This window comes from Anomaloglossus baeobatrachus, chromosome 7, assembly GCF_048569485.1.
Source record: "Anomaloglossus baeobatrachus isolate aAnoBae1 chromosome 7, aAnoBae1.hap1, whole genome shotgun sequence".
In the NCBI taxonomy this organism is placed as follows: Eukaryota; Metazoa; Chordata; class Amphibia; order Anura; family Aromobatidae; genus Anomaloglossus; species Anomaloglossus baeobatrachus.
In genome coordinates this window covers 242,636,272-242,658,516 of record NC_134359.1, presented here as the reverse complement: position 1 = coordinate 242,658,516, position 22,245 = coordinate 242,636,272, and the positions used below count along the sequence as shown (strand labels likewise).

The window sequence follows — 22,245 nt, the reverse complement described above, 5'->3', positions numbered from 1 at the left end:
TGGTAGAGGAGCAGACTGAAGGCGTCCGGGTGTGTGGCCCGGACGGAACAGCAAGGTTGGCAGACGGTGGTGACCGTCTGCAGGAGAGGCTGATTGAAGTGAACCGTAAGGACCGTGGATGGGCGGTGGCCCGGCGGTACCGGATCGGAGAGCAAAGAGAAGCCAGCACCATCCGGCAGGGCTTACGGACCCCGACCAGGCTATGAGTCGCCGTAAAACTGGTCAAATCCGTTAGCGAAGGGAACCTCCGGGGTTTCCCAGCAGTCAAGACCCGATTGAAGGCGACAGCTCACACCGTAAAGGGAAACACAGTCACCGCCAAGGCTACAGTTCCCAGGGCCAGAGCCTGTGGGCAAAAGGGGCTCCTTCAGCACCCATCCAAGCTGGGGAGCGGATTACCAGTGGAACCCATTGGAACCGTAAACACAACACAGGTGCAGGGAAAGGCAGTCACCATCAACCTACCGGGAGAACAACCGCAGCCGTCTGTGGGACCCGTCCATCCAGCCGTTTGTTTGACCAGAGACTACGTGTGAATTACTGGCTGAGTGAGTACCACCGTGCCGTGCGGCACAGCGCTGCCCCTGCGACCCTGCACCTCACCAGGCCCCGTAACCCGCCTGCATCCCTACCCCTCACCGGGCCCCGGGACAACCAACTTTCCTACCCACGGAGGGGAGAACCAACATCCAAGCTGCTCCCTGTCACCGCTCCCGGGATCCCAGTCCAGAGCAGCGGTGGTGTCACTAATCTCACCACAACCGTGGGTGGCATCACGGACAATATCCCTAAACCAAACCACCCCCTTTCACTCACGGGCGAGGAACGCTAGAGTCCCCGGGATCCGGCCCATCGCTCGAGCCACCGAGCAGCAGCAGCAGCCGGACCCGAGCAGTGGGTGAGCGCAGCGTTCCCTCCTCAGCCCGCGACACGTGGACCAAGTAATTCCAGCTGCTTGCCGTCAGCCACTTATGGGCACCTTGTTGCTGCTGTAGTTGCGGACTCTGTTTGTGGTTGGTGGAGGGCATGCAATGCCTTCACCAGCAGGTGTAGCAGGCCAACTGAATGGGCCCCTGCTCTGGGTACCTGTACCCCGTGCGGGCAGGGTCTACTGGCAGTCCCCATACTCAGCCACCTCTCTGCACTCCAGCCTCAGGTGGTTTTCGGGCGGTAGCCCTTTTTCCCCCGCCAGCAGCCATGAATGGTGCAGTGTCTGGAAGGGCCATGCTCACTGCTCTGCCCTCCAGACACGACTCCTCCACTTCCTCCTCCTTTGGCTGCCTCTGCACAACTCCCTGAAACACAACTGTGTTTCACTGCGCAAAATGCTCCATGACTTTGTTATTCTTGCTGTCAGTATTCAGTGTACTAGGTATCTCCTCTTCTGGTTTTTCATCCTTTTTCCTTTATGACCCAGCGAAGCTCCTCTTCTTCCTTCAGCTGCTAATCATCTGTATTTCCCCTTCGGTTAAAATACTCTTATTTCCCCTGGACTTGTTTGGTGATAATCAGTTCCTTCACAAGTTCTGGATGTAAGCAGGTGGCTTGCACTCATCTGTAGGATAGTTGCTGTTCTTTGCTGAACTTCTTACTGCGTCATCTAGAGATAAGTTGTTTATTGTTTTCCCCTGTTTGTTATCCCAGTGAGTTCTTAAGTGTTTAGTTGGGCTGATGAAGAGCTCATACCATCCGCTCCCTATCTAGGGCCAAGATCAGGGTCAGCCTAAGGTCAGGTATTTAGCTCGGCACATAGGTGCAAAACCTATCTAGGGTGGGGAAGGAACCCAGGGCACAGAGATAGGCTTGGTCAGCAGTCACCATATCCCTCTTTCCTAGACACAGGGTTTCCCTTGCCTTTCATCGTCTGCTTGGTACTTTCCGGTACCTAGCATGACAAAAACGGATTGAGCCACACGAGCAGTTTTTAAAAGGAATTGTGAAGAGGGCCTTAGAAAGGTTTCAATTAAAAACTAGGCATGGTTCTCATGTCTTTCCTAGATCATAAAAGACTCATCTGGGCATATAAGTAGATGAGTAACTAGAGTTAGGGACCACCAATATGAGGTCACTTTGACGTGGTTGGGTGTTAACTAAGTACCTTACATTTTTTTTAAGTGTGTAGCAATAATGTAATTTATGTTTTCACGAATTGTTGTTTTCTGACACACAGTTTATGTACAGACACAATTATTGATCCCAAAAAAGTTTATTGGTCAGAAAAGCAAATTTTGTGTTCTAAAATTCATTTCAATTTAGTAAAGAACATTTACATGCTAAATCAAATTCCTATAATTTGCTGTTTGCTTTTTATTGTTATCCACCATAATTTGCAAAAAAAATCTTGCCCAATCAGACAAGGTGATTTTCTGGATTTGTTTTCTCATTTTGTCCCTCATAGTTGTGGTCTACCTATGTTGTCAATCACAGGCCGCTCTCATCTTTATAAGTGGGAGAACGTTCACAATTGGAGGCTGACTAAATACTTTTTTTCCCCACTGTATATGTATAGCTCACGTCCATAAAAGCATAAATCAGTTTTACCAATTTTTCTGTTCTTACTTAAAAAAAGGTGGTCCTAACAGGGGGACACTTCTCTATAAAATTCATATGCTTTATTAGAATATACAGGCAAGAGTGTAAGGCCATGCATATAACATTGAAGTTGAATTTTTTCTTTTTAATGGATCTAAATGTTGATTAGCATGCTAAGTATATACTACACACAATGTATAATATGTAAGATCTGCTTTAAATGTCTGATTGTTAAAATAACAATGAGCTGTCCAAGACTAGAACATAGTACTATAAAGTTAATACTATACTACATGTATATTATAGGAAAGAGATGAGATGAGCATTAACAGTAGATGTCAATCCATTCAATGGTAGCATATACGGTAGATGTCAATCCATTCAATGGTTCATCTGAAGGCCTAATTAAACCAAACTGTGGTCATCAGCAGAAAGACGAAGCCAAAGAGCACAGAAGACTCATGTATGCCTGAAAAAGAGAACATTTTGAAATAATAATTTTAATTTGTAAGTCAATTTTAAATGTGTTTTCCAATAATATATTGTTGCTTTATTTGTAATATAACTAAATATATTTGTTAAATGGTATTCATACTTTTAACTAACTTTTTTAATAAGCTGTCCGGTCAATAAATGAGAAATAACATACTTCTGGCCACTATTTGGACTTTTGCATTTTCACCAGTTTTACCGTATGTATGATCTATCACAATTTCCAATCCACTGAAAGTGGGGAGAAAACACAAGCTGCAGTGATCTCTCCCAAACACAGCACAGCACATAGAGAAGCAGTCCTACTCTTCATTCATTTATTAGCACATTAAGACAAGCTACAGAAGCATGCAGGACATTAAGGAACTGAGCTGAGTTGTTGCGAGCTGACAGAGCTCTGGGGGGAAGTAAAAGACTTGCTATAGAACTCTGTTTCTGTATTTATCTGCCTGTTTCCTCTCCCTGCTCCTCATTGTTAGTTTCCCCCACCTTTCTATAAGATCTATAGGGTTGAGTCTAAGGGGTACTTCTCACATAGCGAGATCGCTGCTGAGTCACAGGTTTTGTGACGTACCAGTGACCTCATCAGCGATCTTGCTGTGTGTGACACTAAGCAGCGACCTGGCCCCTGCTGTGAAATCGCTGATTGTTACACACTGTTCTGGTTCATTTTTTGCTCGTTGGTCTCCCGCTCCAACGAGCACCGACTCTGTGTAAGCAGCGTATGCTGGTAACCAGGGTAAATAACGGGTAACTAAGCAAAGCGCTTTGCTTGGTTACCCGATATTTACCCTGGTTACCAGCGTATGCCGCTTACAGGCTGCCACTGCTGGCTCCCTGCACACGTAGCCAGGGTAAATATTGGGTAACTAAGCAAAGCGCTTTGCTTAGTAACCCGATGTGTACCCTAGCTACATGTGCAGGGAGCCTGTAAGCAGCGTACGCTGGTAACCAGGGTAAATATTGGGTATCCAAGCAAAGCGCTTTGCTTAGTTACCCGATATTTACCCTGGTTACTAAGCGCAGCATCGTTACACGCTGGTGGCTGGTTGCTGATGAGATCTGCCTGATTGACAGCTCACTAGCAAAGAGACAGCCTTGCAAAGAGACAGCCGGGCAAAGAGACAGCCGGGCAAAGAGACAGCCGGGCAAAGAGACAGCCGGGCAAAGAGACAGCCCTGAAAAGAGACAGCCCTGAAAAGAGACAGATGCCCAAAAGACAGCCGGGCAAAGAGACAGCTGGGCAAAGAGACAGATGCCCAAAGAGACAGCCCGGGAAACAGACAGCCGGGCAAAGAGACAGCCCGGCAAAGAGACAGCCCGGCAAAGAGACAGCCGGGCAAAGAGACAGCCGGGCAAAGAGACAGCCGGGCAAAGAGACAGCCGGGCAAAGAGATAGAGAGAGACAGACAGATACAGAGATTGAGACAGATAGACTGGTGCAAATACAGACAGAGAGATAGAAACAGACAGACAAGGAAAGAAACAGACAGACAGTGACAAACAGACAGAGACTGGGAGAGAGACAGAGAGCCAGTTACTATCCCGGGCAACGCCGAGTACTACAGCTAGTATATATATATTTACCACCATATGTCATACTTACCAGTACAGCCGGAAGGTGGAGGGGTTATTACTTCATCTGTAAAATAATAGATTTGTAAATTATCCAGAGAGAAAGAAATCAGTTACCAAACAGAAGACAGAAATGATCTGTGAATTGAAAATAATTTTGTATCTGGACAGACAACTCCCAGAAGAAAGCGACTTCTGAAGGCTTATTCTTCTTGATTATGTTCTGACATCACACTAGTAAAGCTTATATTTTATTTTCCCACTGGATTATATAAGGTCAATGTAAATACGTTTCTCAAACATTTATACATAATAAAAAATATGAAAATCAAAAAATTCCAAGAAAGTTGTCCTAGAAAAAGGCTCAAAGAATGAATGCATTACCTATTCTTTTGAGCCTTTTTCCTTGGACAATTTTCTTTGAATGTTTTGATTTTCACGTCTATCTGGGCTCGTATGAGAATTAATTGTTAGACACATCAGTGATATAATAGAAAACATGCAGAACTGATTATTTGCTCCCTTGCCTCTGTATTTTCCGCTCACCCCTCAGCTAACTGTATGTTTCACAAAACCAAATTCACAAGACCGAATTCACCAATAGATTGCCACCAGATAAATTATACAGTGATAATCTGACCTCTATAAAGAGCAAGAGTATACTCCTTTTTCTACTCCCCTGCCCAAGAGCTGTGGTATGATCAGACCATGTCCCTGTACGGTCAGACACGGCCATTACACAGTACATAGCAGAGACACAAATATAAAATTATCTCGGCGCAGGAACATTTTTTTAAATATATCTAATTGTATAAATTATAATTATTATTAAAATAATTATCAATAATAATCAACTTTAAAATGAACTTCGTTAGTAGGAAATCTCTTTTCATTCTGAAACTCTGTAGCCTTTCTGAGAAATACTATTTACATGGGAGACTAGTCCATCATGAAGGTCCTTCACAAACTTTACACAGCTATAATTGACCCGAGTGTGATCCTGCTCCCCTGCCACACACTCCAACGCACGTTTCACAACTGCTTCTTCAGGGGGTTGCCACCTACCTGCTTGTTATATCCAGTGCCATTCTTCACCAGCACAGAATGTTAACAGACGGCTCCTGCCAGCGATTCTGCAGCTTCCGCTGACATCACATCAACAAATCAGAGTCTTTTCATCCGCTCTGTAATGTAGACAGGGTGGGACAGCTGATGGCATGCTGACTGACAGCCGCCTCCCCCAGTTACTCAGTGGGGAGTCAGCTGTCAAACAGTGCAGAGCAGAAAAGAAGCCTCCGATCTGTTGATAAAGCCATTGTATCACTGGCAGGAATGGTCTGTGATGGCTCTGTACTGGAAAAAAATGGCGCCGAGCACAATAGGCAGGTAGGTAGCAACTACTTGCCTGTTAGTGCTTGGGCACATTTTTTTTGAGACCCGGATATACCCTTTAAGGGGTTTATAAAAATGTATCTCTTTAAAGTGGTATATGTAAAGTAGCATGAAAAGACTTATTGAGGAGAATTAATACTGTGTAATATTTTAACATTTTTTATCATCACACAACTGGGATATTTACCTTTACGACGAATTGGACCTAGACTTATCTGGTAGATTTTTTCATCTCCTGAACTTTGGGACCGAATTCCAGAACATGACTGTAATAATAATATAAGGCAGTTGTATGGTATAAACTCATAAGATTTAAACTGTACAAAAAATCAAAACATTGCAAGTCCAAAAATGAGCAATGTATACTCACAGGGGCGCACGATCCAGCAGTGACGTCACACAGACTTACAGCGCAGTGAATGTAGACGGAGCTATGATTGCCAACAAATTTAAACACTTGAACTGACAATCGACCTTTTCTTGAGACGCCATTTTCTGGAACGCTAATGGTTGAGTCTTGTTTGTTAGGACAGCTACAGAGAAAAGTAATATACATATTTGTTATATTAATATAATCAATATCTACCAAATTCAGTATATTTCCTATGTTTCAGCCAATATGCTTATTTAGATTACCACAACAGTAAATTGAGGTTACTCCGTTATTCTTTAAGGACTTTTATTTCTTTGTGATCACGGCTAGAAAAACAATATTTTGTATCTAATATAAATTTGTGTAGTACCAGGGGTGTATGAAGAGGAGCCAGGGCCTCAGGCAATGTAGAAGGCGTAGGCCCCCCAGGCAATCTCCACTATATAATATGTCACACAATCCCCTTGATAGATCACATGATTAACGCACAGGTGAAAATCTGCAGACCTAAAACGAGGAAGACAATGACGCGGGCAGTGTGCTGCTCAATATTTTTCTTCTTTATGTAAAGCGCTATGCATAATAGAGCAAGGGTGGAGAATTCATTTATCCTAGGGGCCACATGACTGTTGGGGAGGGCTGAACCAAAAGGCGGAAATTCTGCTCAATATTAATATATAAAATATAATTATTATTTTCTATTAATATTAATGGTATTACTTTAAGAGGTGGTTCACTACTCTACAATAGTGGCCACCTCTCTGTAAAACTATCCATCATGTGTTTCTGATCTTAATGCCACTTTACACGCTGCGATATCGGTACCGATATCGCTAGCGTGGGTACCCGCCCCCATCTGTTGTGCGACATGGGCAATTCGCTGCCCGTGTTGCACATCATCGCCCAGACCCGTCACACGTACTTACCTGCCCGGCGACGTCGCTGTGAACGGCGAACCACCTCCTTTCTAAGGGGGCGGTTCGTTCAGCGTCACCACAACGTCACAGTAGCGTCACTGAGCCACCGCCCAATAGAAGCAGAGGGGCGGAGATGAGCGGGACGTAACATCCCGCCCACCTCCTTCCTTCGCATTGAGGTCGGGAGACAGGTAAGGAGAGCTTCCTCGTTCCTGCGGTGTCACACGGAGCGATGTGTGCTGCCACAGGAACAAGGAACAACTTCGTTACTGCTGCAGTAACGATATTTGAGAATGGACCCCCATGTCACCGATGAGCGATTTTGCACGTTTTTGCGACGATGCAAAATCGCTCATAGGTGTCACACGCAACGACATCGCTAATGCGGCCGGATGTGCGTCACAAATTCCGTGACCCCAACGACTTCGCATTAGCGATATCGTAGCATGTAAAGCCCCCTATACATAGCATGTAAAGGCTATGTGCACACGTTGAGTTCTGCCTTGACAAATATTCTGCAGCGTTTTGTCACTGCATGTGCGTTTCAAAATGCAGCCAAAACTGCATTTTGGATGTATTTTGAATGCAGAATGGATGCAGAATTCATGCGTTCTGGATGCTTGCTCTACCATAGACAGAGTGGGAAAAGCATCCAAAACGCACACAAGAAGTGACATGTTGCTTTTTAGAATGCATTGATTCTGTCAAAAATTTGGCATGCAAAATGCTGCGTTTTAAAACACAACATGCGCATGGAATTTGCTAAATTCTCATAGACTTTGCTCGGGATGCAGAATGCATGCGTTTACGCTGCATTTTAAAATGCTGCATAAACGCATGAAAAAACACAACGTGCGCACATAGCTTAGTTACATAGTTACTCAGGTTGAAAAAAAGACCTAGGTCCATCTAGTTCACCCTTCCTCCACCAGTTCTACATTTGGTCACTAAGTAATTTATAACCAACAATGTTGTGTGCACTGATGAAATCATCCAGCCCTTGTTTAAAAGCTGTTATAGTATCTGCCATTACTACGTCTTGTGGTCGGCATTCCACAGTCTGACTGCTCTAACTGTAAAGAACCCTTTCCTATTTAGCTGTCGGAATCGCTTTTCTTCCACTCTTGTCTTTGGAAGAAATAAGTAATGTGCCAGTCCTTTATATTGACCACACATGTATTTATACATATAACTGAGATCTCCTCTGAGACGTCTTTTTTCTAAGCTAAACATATCTAACTTTTTCAACCTGTCATCATATGGGCGGCCTTCCATTCCTTGTAATAGTCCAGTTGCCCGCCTTTGAACTGACTCTAACTTCTGAATGTCCTTTTTAAAATGTGGAGCCCAAAACTGGATCCCATATTCCAGATATGGCCTTACAAGTGATTTATAGAGGGGTAACAATACATTGGGATCACGAGATTTAATCTCTCTTTTTATTCACCCTAAAATCTTGTTTGCTTTAGCAGCTGCTGCCTGACATTGAGTGCTGCTGCTCAGCTTATTTGTAATAATTAATAATTTTATTCATTTATATAGCGCTATTAATTCCATAGCACTTTACATACATTGGCAACACTGTCCCCATTGGGCTCACAATCTAGAGTCCCTATCTGTATGTCTTTGGAATGTGGGAGGAAACCGGAGTACCCGGAGGAAACCCACGCAAACACGGGGAGAACATACAAACTCCTTGCAGATGGTGTCCTTGGTGGGATTTGAACCCAGGACCCCAGCGCTGCAAGACTGCAGTGCTAGCCACTGAGCCACCGTGCCGCCCCATGTAATGAAAATATCCAAGTCCTTCTCCTGTTCTGTAGTCCTGAGTTTACTTCCATTTAATGTATACGCAGCTATAGGATTACTCTGTCCTAGGTGCATTACTTTACATTTATCAACATTAAATCCCATTTGCCAAGTATCTGCCCATTCTGACATCTTATCCAGATCTTTTTGTAATATTGTACTATCAAGGTCAGTTTTTAATATCCTACATTGTTTGGTGTCATCAGCAAAGACTGAGGCGGGCTTTGCACGTTGTGATATTGCAGGTGCGGTCAAATCGAAAGTGACGCACATCTGGCATCGCTGTCGACATCGTACTGTGTAAATTGTATTTGATACGATTAACGAGCGCAAAAGCGTCGTCGTAATCGTATCATCGGTGTAGTGTCGGGCATTTTCATTATTTTGCTGCAGCGACAGGTACGATGTTGTTCCTCGTTCCTGCGGCAGCACACATCGCTGTGTATGAAGCCGCAGGAGCGAGGAACATCTCCTTACCTGCCTCCACCGGCAATGCGGAAGAAGGAGGTGGGCAGGATGTTTACGTCACGCTCATCTCCGCCCCTCCACTTCTATTGGCCGCCTGCCGTGTGACGTCGCTGTGACGCCGCATGACCCGCACCCTTAGGAAGGAGGCGGGTAGCCGGCCAGAGCGACGTCACAGGGCAGGTAAGTGCATGTGAAGCTGCTGTAGCGATAATATTCATTACGGCAGCTATCACAAGATTTCGCAGCTGTGACGGGGGCGGGTATTATTACACTCGGTATCGCTACATCGGCATGCGATGTCGTAGTGTGCAAAGCTCGCCTGACACTTTACTTTCAATCCCATCCACAAGGTCATTAATAAAGAGTTTCAAAAGAATTGGTCCTAGCACAGATCCCTGCGGCACCCGACTGCTGACTATAACCCATTTAGAGAATGTAACATTTATGACTACTCATTGTTTCTTATCTTTTAGCCAATTCATTACCCTGTTGCAGATAGTTTCCCCTAGTCCTTGCTTCTGGAGCTTCAGTATAAGGCTATTATGTGGTATAGTATCAAATGCCTTTGCAAAGTCCAAATAAATCACATCAGCTGCATTATCAATAGCCAGTTTTGCACTTACCCCCTCATAGAACCCCAACAGGATGGCTAGACAAGACTTATCTTTCATGAATCTATGCTGTTTGTCAGTTATTATATTATTTTCTGCAATATATTTTTGCATGTCATCCCTTAAAATGCCCTCAAAATTTTTGCATACTACTGATGTCAGGCTTACTGGACGGTAGTTGCCTGGATCTACCCTCTTACCTTTCTTAAATATCGGTACCACATCAGCAATCCTCCAATCCTGAGGCACCAACCCTGTTACAAGCGAGTCTAAAAAGATGAGATACGGCGGTCTGTCGATTACGGAGCTCAATTCGCTCAATATTCGTGGCTGAATGCCATCTGGCCCTGGGGATTTGTCAATGTTTATTTTTCTCAGATGCAAGCGTACTGCTTCTTGTGTTAAATTAATTATATCGGGTGGTAAACTTTGATTTTTCACTTGTTGAATGATCCCTGGTACAGTCAGTTCCTTGGTGAACACAGATGAGAAATTCCTATTTAATATCTCAGTCTTTTGTTTGTCCTCTAAAACTAACATTTTATTATATTTTAAGGGGCCAATACTATCCTTTGTTTTCCTTTTGCCATTAATGTATTTATAAAAGATTTTGTGATTTATATTAATGTCATTGGCGATTTTTGTTTCAGTATCTAGTTTTGCTTGATTTCTTTTTTACATTTCCTATTGACATCTTTATACTTCTGTAATGCTATTTCTGTATTCTCAGCCTTTAAGATTTTAAACACCCTTTGTTTTGTTTTATTATACTTTGTACAGTCTTATTTATCCATAGTGATTTCTTTTTATTACTGGACATTTTATTACCAGAGGGTATACGTTTTTTACAGGACTCTAGTAGTATATCCTTAAACTTACCCCATTTATGTTCGGTATCCCCAGTTACCATGACTTTGTCCCAATCTACACATTTAAGCTCTTCCCTTAATTTGTTGAAATCAGCTTTCCTAAAATACCAGGTTTTAGCATTTCCTCTTTTAAATGTTCTATCGAATATTACGTTGAAGATTACCATATTATGATCGCTGGTGCCCAAGTGCTCCCGGACCTGTACATCTGAAATTGTATCCGGTCTATTTGACAGGACCAGATCTAGCAAATTATCTCCCCTTTTCAGTTCATCTACCATCTGAGAGAGGAAATTGTCTTGAATAGTAGATAAAAACTTACAGCTTTTAGCACAGCCAGAAGATTCTATGTCCCACTGAATGTCTGGATAGTTGAAATCCCCCATAATAAGAACCCGATTATTATTGTTATTAGCTGCCTTTTCAATTTGTTCGAGCATTTCACCCTCTATTTGTTCAGATATGTTAGGAGGCTTATAGCAAACTCCAATTAGCATTTTTCCATTATTCACCTCCACATGTACAGTACATTTACCCATACTGACTCTACATTGTTGCAGTTCCCCCCCAATGTCATCATTCAACACATGTTTTAGGTTAGATTTGAAAAATATACACACCCCACCACCTTTTTTGTCTTTCCTGTCCTTCCTAAATGTAGTATAACCCTGTATGTTTGTCACACAGTCATGGCTTTCATCCAGCCAGGTTTCCGTAATGCCCACCACATCATAATCCATGGTTGACATAAGAGTCTTCAATTCATTCATTTTGTTTGCAAGACTTCTTGCATTTGCTAGTAGACTTTTAATCCTATTAACACCTTTATTACTCCTAGTCTCCCTACGTTCCTTGCATGTCCCATCCCCCCCTAATAATTCATTGACCCCTACAGTCTCACTGTCTCTATCTGCTCTATCTATCCCCTTATTTGCTCCAATACCCTCCCTCCCCCCAGATCCTAGTTTAAAAGCTCCTCCATCCGTCTCACCATTTTCTCCCCCAGCACAGCTGCACCCTCCCCATTGAGGTGCAGCCCGTCCCTACCATAGAGCCTGTAACCGACTGAGAAGTCGGCCCAGTTCTCCATGAACCCAAACCCTTCCTTCCTGCACCAATTTCTAAGCCACGTATTTATCTCCCTAAGCTCCCACTGTCTTTCAAGTAACGCTCGTGGCACCGGTACTATGTCTGAAAACACCACCTTGGAGGTCCTGGACTTCAGCTTCTCTCCTAGTTCCCTGTAATGATTTTTAAGGACCTTCCACCTGCCTCTAACTTTGTCATTAGTACCAATGTGCACCATGACCGCTGGGTTTTCCCCAGCCTCACCCAGCAATCTGTCTATCCAATCCACAATATAACGAACTTGAGCACCCGGCAGAAAACACACTGTTCGTCATTCACGGTCTCGGCGACAGATGACCCTGTCTGTCCGCCTAATTATAGAGTCCCCTACCACCTATATCTGTCTGGGATTTGCTGCACTCCTATTTCCCTCCTTCCTACAGCAGTCGTTTTCCTGGTTGCTAGATGCATCGTCCTGCTGTAGTGACCCTAGTCCTGGCCCTTCATTCCTATTATCAGCCAAACAGGCATATTTACTAGGTTGTGCCAGGTCAGGACTAGGCTCCCTGACACTTTTCCCCCTACCGCTTCTTCTAACTGTTACCCAGCTACCTACCTCTGGGTCCTGATCTTCCCCATCTCCACCCACCTCCATATCACTGGCCCCAGCCAGAGAAAGCTCAGTGAGCTCTAAACTTCTCTCCAGGTTTGCAATGCCCCTGAGTGTTGCAAGCTGCTTATTTAGATCAGTTACCTTGGCTTCCCATTACGCAACATGCTTGCATCGAGTGCAGACATATTCACCCTCGAACGGCTGCTCAAGGCATGCATACATCTGACAAGATACACACCTGGTAGCATTGTCCATGGAGCCGCTATTAAATGGGGATAAACAGTAAAGTAGAAACACAAAGAAAAAAAAAACAAAAAACAATGGGAAATGTATAAGGATAAATTCAAACTATGTTCTTGTGTCAAACTATGAGATTGTGTTTAAACTATGCCACACTTATCTGCAATCCCTGCACTCTGCTGCAGAACCTCGCACGCTCAGAACATCGCTGTTCTGGCTGGTTTATATAGTTCCACAAGGACTACCAGAAGCACCCAGAAGCTTCTAGAAACAGGTGTGGCTAATACTACTAATTAAATCACAAGACAAACCTTTTTTTGCTTTTTCACAGTATCACAGACAAACAAACACACAATTCCTTAATGAAATTAAACAATTTCAGTTATCACCACTATGAGATTGTGTTTAAACTATGCCACACTTATCTGCAATCCCCGCACTTTGCTGCAGAACCTCCCACGCTCAGAACCTCGCTGTTCTGGCTGGTTTATATAGTTCCACAAGGACTACCAGCTTAATACTGGAGACACCAAGTTGGCTGAGGTCAGAAGAGACTGCTCACACTGCTATCCACCAAAAACAGATAGTTGATTTTTTGGTCAACTCTTTCAAAGCTTAAGATATTGTGACCTATAAGTTTAATTATATGCAGTATAATAATATATAATGATATTAGGTAATAATGATATATTAATTTTCAGCACCTCCTAAATAAGAGAAATTATCAGACTGTACCTGTCTTTAATGATGTAATACTTCAAGGAATCATCTGGGTTTCGTGAAGGTGTTGCGTAACAGTTTCTCATTACAAGAGCATAGTTGAAAGCATCTCCTCCCTGAACAAAGACACCAATATACAGCATTGACTTGGTTGACAACTCAACTTCTGATCCTTCATATGGAGTCACATAACTGCTGTCTTTATAAATAGCCATGTATGCTGTGAATTGTCCAGTCCCTCCAACTGTGATATTTGTGGAGCTGTAGAGATAAAAAAATCAATATGTGAATTCTACCATATATAAGTGCTATAAAATACTATTATTCTTCAGATTCCCATTGCTACAGGCAGTGGTGCAGCTAGAATTCGACGGGCACTGGTGCAAAATTTGGACCTGCCACCCCCTCCCCCCCACACACACACACACATCCTGGACATTGGTCAGATGTTAAAGAGCTACGAATTGACCCACCTCCCCCTTCATTATGTAGTAATGTTTCTCGTCCTGGTATATATCCCCATTCTGGTAAATATGTCCCCATCCTGGTATACATGGTCTAAATGGGTTGAATCCTGTTATATTTGTTCCTCATCCTGGTATATATGATCCACATCTTGGTACATATGTATACCATCCTGGCATTAATGCCCCCCATCCTGAGACCTTCCTGATATATATGTCTTCATACTGGGCCATCCTGCTGGTATACATGGTTCCCCATCCTGTTATGCATGGTCCCCATCCTGGTATATATGGTCCTCATCCTGGCATATATGGCCACCAAATTGGTATATCTGGTCCTCCACCTGGTATATGTGGTCAGGGACTGTCTCTAATGCATAATTAACAAAATAAATAAATTACTCACCTTCCCTCAGCTCCCATGTCTCCCGGTGTCCTCTGTAGCCAGCATGCAGTGGCTGGCAGCTTACATCAGAGTGTGTGTCATGGCACATGTAGTCACTTTAATGCACTGCCCCAAGTCACAGTAGGGACACAGCTGCCAGCCACTGTTTGGATGGCAGCGTGTGTTGCAGTGCAGGGACCCGGCAGGTCTCTGTGCTGTTGTGCATTTCACCTGGATGCGCTCACTCGGATGCACATCGAGCTCAAGTAGGAGCTCAGATCGGCAGACCTCTGTACCCCCGGGCCTGATCACAGTCTCTATGACCGCGATCATTATGCCCCTACCTGAGCTCCTCTCCTCACCCTATCCAGCAACTATTGGTTGCTCAGGTATTTTAAAGATAAAGCACCCCCCGAGGAGATATTAAATCTATGTTACGGTCTATTTAGCTTTGCAGTGCACAGTAATTTAGTTGTATTTAGTACAAGACACAGGACCTGGCTGCCCTGCCTTCAACAAACTGCTCCAAATGCTTCCGCCACTGCTCACATTGTATGTGTCTGATTCTCTGGGTTGGCGACCCCCAAACCCTTATTTATCAGCCTCAGTCCCTGCTCTTCCAGGCCAGATGCACATTTCTGAAATATAACTCATATGATTGCACATTACTAAATAAACTAACGGACACCGCTAGTCACTGAACAGAGCGAAGGCTATGTTGCTGGGATGAGGGGGCATGCTAAATGCTGCCTCACGAACTTCATGTGCCATCAAACTGCCACTGCTGCCCTCACCTAATTTTTCTTCTGCAGAGGACGGCATCACACTGAACACTGCGCACAGAGCCAGAGAGACCGACATCACAGGCAGAAGCTGGAGAAGGCAGAGCCCAGGACTGCCTGGCCACTTCTATTGAAAGTGCAGGAACAACGCAGCTCCTCTCTTACTGACAAGAGCCAACTGCCACTCTACAGGGCAGGCGCCAGATCCCCAACCCTGCGGGGCCAGGTCACGATCACGACCTCTGCGACTGAGATCATTACGCCCCTGGGTCTTGTGAGTGTCCTCTTACAGTCTATGTGAAAAGGAAGAAAAGATTGAGCATAATGGGGTTCAACATATGGTATTCAAAAAAAGGGAAATAGAGGGCAACACAGCAATGGCCGGTATCAATCCAAAAAACACACCAAGAAATAATGTCAACAATAAAGGGAAAGGTTGTGTGAAATAATTTTTGGATTACCTGTAAAGCATCAAAAGACAATGTATTTTATTGATTATATGCAAGACAAGGCTGTCATGATTCCCCTGCAGAGCATCTTGAGTTTGGAGATGCTCTGCTGCACTTTCCTGTGTTTGACTGGTCAGGATTCCATGTTGGTGCTGATTACTCAGGTATCCCACCTTCCTGATAATTGCTCAGGCTTCTTTACTGAGCGTGCTCACCCAGGACCTTGCCAGTTGTATTTTCTGGTTCTGCATTTGTGCTGTTGGCTTGTGTATCTAATAGTGTTCTGATCTTTGCTCTCTGACCCCGGACTGTTATTTGACTTCTTTCTGCCTGTCCCTTGTTGTGGCCTCCTGCCTTCTTGACCTCAGATCTTTACCTGACCATGTCTCTGCTTCTCCCCTGAATCTGTTACGTGCTTTCCTGGATGTCTGACCCTTGAATATTGACTTGACTACGCCCTTGTTTTCTCTTTGTACTCATACGCATCCTCCCATTACGAGACCCCGGCTTTCCTGGCTACTCCTCTAAAAATACTTCCTGTAAATAGTGGCTATCATCACAAAAGCACTTAAACACACAGTTAAAAACATTTAAAAACACAAGAAGTATAGGGGCATTGTAGACAAAAGACAATCCCCCTATGCCAACCTCCAGAGACAAGAAAAAGTTAAATCTCTATGTGCTGCCCGCCCCTGCAGCAGTCGGACTGCATGGATCTGGGTTTTGCTGTGGCTCGAGGGTCCCCAGACCCGGGGCTCAGTGGCCACTCAGTTAAAAGGGGGAGAATATTTACAAGGGATAGTCCGTGACGCCACCCATGGTTCGCGGTAAGGGGAGTACTGCCGCTGCTGATTAGAGTACCCCGGGGTGGATGGAGTGGGGCAGCCAGATGGTGATCCCTCCATGGGTAGGGGAGGCCTCGGGACTCAGGAGGATAGTGGCGGATAGTGTTGTGCAGGCTATTTGGGCAAGCAGGAAGCAGGGAGGGCAGTGTACTCACTCAGGTCGTATGGATGTTGATGCAACCAATAAGCAGACATTGACACAGAAGTAAATCAGGTCTCTGGGTATTGCTGCCGCTTTGGGGAGCCGGTCCGGGTGTCCATCCCCACTGGTATTGCTTAGTGGTCCGGAGCCTGCCTCAATGCACAATTGTATAGATGTTCCTAGGTGACCCGTCGGCCTGAAGCTGTCAGGGTCCCGCTCCCTTTATTTAGTGGAGCAATGCTCTTGATGGCTGGCACTTGGGATCTCAGTGGATCGCATAAGCTGGAAAACCCTATCCCCCTCGTTGTGAGGATGCCTTTAATCTCTGAGCGCTTGGGGAAAGTTCATAAACAGACTATCCTCCACAGGTTAATTATCAGGTTGCGTGAAGCTACTCCCTGATCTAGGGTCCTGTATCCTGCCGTGCTTGGTACCGGTCCGGTTACTGGACTTTCTGGTGCTGACCATTCTCCAAAACTAAGTCTAAGCACTCTTTCCCAATACCCTGCGACTGGGTCTCTGACTCCTCTGGTCCCAAACCACCATCTGCGACCCAACCAAGGTCACACAGGGACCTACAACTCCCCCCAGCTCCTCACTTTCTGAGGGCTACTACTCAACTCTCCCAGCTCCCTAGGAGCTGCCACTTCAGTTCCTCTCACACTGAGAGCTAACACTGAACTCGCTAAGTCCCTCCCACCAGTCTGCCTGACCCATAGGTGAGTGGCCCTATTCCAGCTAGACAACCCACTGCTGTGTCTGACAGGTTGTGATGTGAGGTGTGGTTGGATTTGGGTGCTGATGGGAGCAATACCAGTGTTTAGGAACCCAGAACCATGGAGAGTGGGTTCCGAGACGAGAGTGCAGTTCCCTGTGACACCCTGATATAGTCAGAGGTGTCACATTCTCCCTTGGTTAAACGTAGCTCATCCCTGAGCTACAGGGCACCCAGAGGTTTTATTTTTTATTTTTTTCAAAACTGTAAAAGGAATAACATGATAGTTCATAAATATTCTTCCCACACAGGGGAGGCAATACACTTACAATGTTGCAAACTCTCAGAGTCCATTCCCATTGTCTTTCTCCCTTCAACCCACCACCCAAACCACCTGGATCCCTGGTGCCACCTCTAATCATGGTGTGCACCCCTTTCCAAGTACCTTGTTAGTCCATGATAACGGAGTTGAAGTCCTTGTAGGTCAGAGGACGACTCTGGAAGGCGCACTAGGCGCAACTATTTATAAAAGGAACAGGTTTGTGCTGGCTGCTACCAGTCTTACAACCATGGTCCATTTTTAATATTAAAGTGCAAAACTTTTAATCAGGTGAGTTATATGGATAATTGGTATTTCAAACATGTGCAAATAATCAGCATTTTTCATATCAACATTTTGCATTAATATCAGTATCAACTATAACTTTTTACACAGTAGAAGGGTTCTGCTACTATTACTGTAACAGGCAATCTAGGGCAGCTGGAGTGACCAGCACTACTTTCCCTCTAGGATGAAGCGCATCACTTGGCAATGGTACTGCGGCCTTCTGACTTGGGAGGTATCCTTCCCCAAATGCTCCCCCCCCTATTAGTACGGCCGGCGACCTCCATCCGGCGCTGCTCTCGAGTAAGCACCTCTGCAAGCAGCCAGCAGCTGCTGCCAATGCCTTTCCCAATCGCGGGCACCAACCACAGGTTCCGCCTCTTCTATAGGAACTGGCTGGGATCTGATTCCTGCGGCCCTGGCGGTTACCGAGGAACCGCTCTGCAGTGGGACCGGCAAGCCTGCAGGTCATTTTTATGTAGCTGTGGGTAAAGAAACCAGCTGTGCTCCGTACCGAGGTATGGGCCCAGTGATGCGGCCGGGTCTGGTTTGGCCGGTGGTGGGACCGGAGGCGTTGCGGCCTGGTCTGGTCTGACCGGTGGTGGGACCGGATGTATTGCTGCCTTGTCTGGTCTGGCCGATGGTAGGGCCGGAGGCGTGGCGCTTTCTGCGGGGGCTGGAGGTTCCGCTGCAGGCTGTTAGGGGTAGCGGCTCAGCTTCGGCCGAGGCTAGAGGGGGTGGCATGGCAGTCGCAGTGGCAGGCGGCAGACTGGATTCCGTGGCCAGGTAGGCCAGTTCAACCGTAACTGGATAGCTGCTTACCAGCTCCATATGCAAGGCTTCTATCTCGCGGGCCTGTACTGCCGCAGCCACGGCTCCTCATCTCGACTCTCCAGTGGTCCAGCATATAGAGGAACTGCGTCCGCATCCTCCTGCAGAGTTCCTCTGTCTCCTCCTCGATCCAGGTGGCGGTCCCGGGAGCAGCGCGCTTCAGTGACCAGTCCCTTGCGGCCGACATCTTACCTGCAGGTTCCAGGAACTTTATGGGCAGAGTCCTGGCGTCCCTGTGCCACTTCCGTTGTTACATCCAGTTACGCCCGCTTGGTTTTCAGCAGCAAGCTCTGCAGCTTCTGGCTGCACTCACAGGACAAGTGGCGGAGCTTATGTTTGGTGAGGAAGATGGCATAGTTGTTCTTTTTAGGCGCCAAAAATGGCGGAAAATGGCGGTAATAAAATTTTAGCACCACAGTTCAGATTTTCAAATGTGCACGTCACCCAGGTTAATGGGCCCAGTCCAATCCTGTTTTTGATGCCAGAAATTTGAGGTGTGCCGCCCCTGCAGCAGTCGGACTGGTCGGATCTGGGGTTTTCTGTGGCTTGAGGGTCCCGGACACCCTCGAGCCACTTTTATATGTAGCGCCCCGTGCTCGGCGGCAACCAAGCCGCTCGGATCCGGGCTCACTGGTGGGTGGCTCGAGCGTATCCGGACCCGGGGGCCCCGTGGTCCACTTCGATCTGAAAGGGGGCTGGCACTTTAGAGGGGACGTAGGTGTACGGCCTAAGCTGCGGTTTAGTTTGTGACGCCACCCACGGGTTGTGGTGAGGATGGACACCACCACTGCTGTTGCGGGACACCCGGGGGAGGTGGTGGCGCTGCAAGATGTTAACCTCCGTGGGTAGGGGTGATGGCCCCAGGACTCGTTGGGGAGAGCTGGGCGGTGCAGGGAGACGGGCGGCCCGAGGGCACTGTTGTACTCACGATTGGAAATCACACTCAAGTCTCTGATAAACCAAGTTGATGGTGGTCGGTGCCCGCAGCCGGCTGCGTCTGGTCCCCCACCCTGTTGGTGGTCTCTGCCTTTTTCCTACACCATGTTGTGTATTTTGACCGCCTGCGCCTCAGCGTCGGAAGTCCGCTCCCCGGCTTTGTGGATGTCGGGAGAGCCCTTTGCCCACAGATGCTGGCCCGTGGGATCTCTCTCTGCCTGTGCGGTGGGTTTCTATCCCCCTCGGTGGGCTGGTGTCTTCAATCGGGACTTGGGTGGGAAAGGACCTATAGTCCAGACCGCAATCAGTTAATTAACTCGGTCCAGTGGCTTCTGGACCTCGTTTCAGGGTCTGAGTACCCCCCTTTGTGATCCGGTTTCCTATTCGGCTCCCCGGGTCGGTACCGGCGGGCCACTACCCTGTCCCAGTCCTCCACGGTTCCACAGAGCCATCTCCCGGCTCCTGCAGGCTGAGGCCACCGCTTGCCTCCTAGCCAAAGGTGCTCGGGCTCCAACCCTCGCACCTGTCAGACAGCTGCAGACCTGACACACAGGCCTGCCTCACTCCACTTACAACTGACTGCACATTGACCGAACACTGACTGAAAAACTGACTCTTTTACTGCCTCAGACTCTCTGAACTCCTCGGTGGGCATGGCCAACTGCCTGGCTCCGCCCCCTGGTGTGTCCATCCAGCCCTGAGGGAGGTGACTAGGTTTGTAGTAGTTGGCTGATGACACCTTTTTAGGGGACAGGTGTTGTGTGGGGCTCTAACTGTGACTACCTGGCTAGTCCAATGCGTCACATACAGTTAGGTCCAGAAATATTTGGACAGTGACACAATTTTCGCGAGTTGGGCTCTGCATGCCACCACATTGGATTTGAAATGAAACCTCTACAACAGAATTCAAGTGCAGATTGTAACGTTTAATTTGAAGGTTTGAACAAAAATATCTGATAGAAATTGTAGGAATTGTACACATTTCTTTACAAACACTCCACATTTTAGGAGGTCAAAAGTAATTGGACAAATAAACCAAACCCAAACAAAATATTTTTATTTTCAATATTTTGTTGCGAATCCTTTGGAGGCAATCACTGCCTTAAGTCTGGAACCCATGGACATCACCAAACGCTGGGTTTCCTCCTTCTTAATGCTTTGCCAGGCCTTTACAGCCACAGCCTTCAGGTCTTGCTTGTTTGTGGGTCTTTCCGTCTTAAGTCTGGATTTGAGCAAGTGAAATGCATGCTCAATTGGGTTAAGATCTGGTGATTGACTTGGCCATTGCAGAAGGTTCCACTTTTTTGCACTCATGAACTCCTGGGTAGCTTTGGCTGTATGCTTGGGGTCATTGTCCATCTGTACTATGAAGCGCCGTCCGATCAACTTTGCGGCATTTGGCTGAATCTGGGCTGAAAGTATATCCCGGTACACTTCAGAATTCATCCGGCTACTCTTGTCTGCTGTTATGTCATCAATAAACACAAGTGACCCAGTGCCATTGAAAGCCATGCATGCCCATGCCATCACGTTGCCTCCACCATGTTTTACAGAGGATGTGGTGTGCCTTGGATCATGTGCCGTTCCCTTTCTTCTCCAAACTTTTTTCTTCCCATCATTCTGGTACAGGTTGATCTTTGTCTCATCTGTCCATAGAATACTTTTCCAGAACTGAGCTGGCTTCATGAGGTGTTTTTCAGCAAATTTAACTCTGGCCTGTCTATTTTTGGAATTGATGAATGGTTTGCATCTAGATGTGAACCCTTTGTATTTACTTTCATGGAGTCTTCTCTTTACTGTTGACTTAGAGACAGATACACCTACTTCACTGAGAGTGTTCTGGACTTCAGTTGATGTTGTGAACGGGTTCTTCTTCACCAAAGAAAGTATGCGGCGATCATCCACCACTGTTGTCATCCGTGGACTCCCAGGCCTTTTTGAGTTCCCAAGCTCACCAGTCAATTCCTTTTTTCTCAGAATGTACCCGACTGTTGATTTTGCTACTCCAAGCATGTCTGCTATCTCTCTGATGGATTTTTTCTTTTTTTCCAGCCTCAGGATGTTCTGCTTCACCTCAATTGAGAGTTCCTTAGACCGCATGTTGTCTGGTCACAGCAACAGCTTCCAAATGCAAAACCACACACCTGTAATCAACCCCAGACCTTTTAACTACTTCACTGATTACAGGTTAACGAGGGAGACGCCTTCAGAGTTAATTGCAGCCCTTAGAGTCCCTTGTCCAATTACTTTTGGTCCCTTGAAAAAGAGGAGGCTATGCATTACAGAGCTATGATTCCTAAACCCTTTCTCCGATTTGGATGTGAAAACTCTCATATTGCAGCTGGGAGTGAGCACTTTCAGCCCATATTATATATATAATTGTATTTCTGAACATGTTTTTGTAAACAGCTAA

General features: G+C 46.0%; 1 protein-coding gene across 1 annotated transcript in view; it reads right to left on the bottom strand.

Moving 5' to 3' along the window:
- Positions 1–2,187: 2,187 nt before the first annotated feature.
- The window catches only part of LOC142245346 (uromodulin-like), a 96,121-nt gene continuing 76,063 nt past the window's right edge, over positions 2,188–22,245 (bottom strand). The window contains exons 14-18 of the mRNA XM_075317986.1: positions 13,695–13,940; positions 6,362–6,524; positions 6,179–6,257; positions 4,631–4,666; positions 2,188–3,001 (exon numbers count right to left, since the gene is read on the bottom strand). Coding sequence (XP_075174101.1) covers positions 2,934–3,001; positions 4,631–4,666; positions 6,179–6,257; positions 6,362–6,524; positions 13,695–13,940 — 592 coding nt within the window. The 3' untranslated portion in view covers positions 2,188–2,933. The remainder of the gene's footprint in view (positions 3,002–4,630; positions 4,667–6,178; positions 6,258–6,361; positions 6,525–13,694; positions 13,941–22,245) is intronic.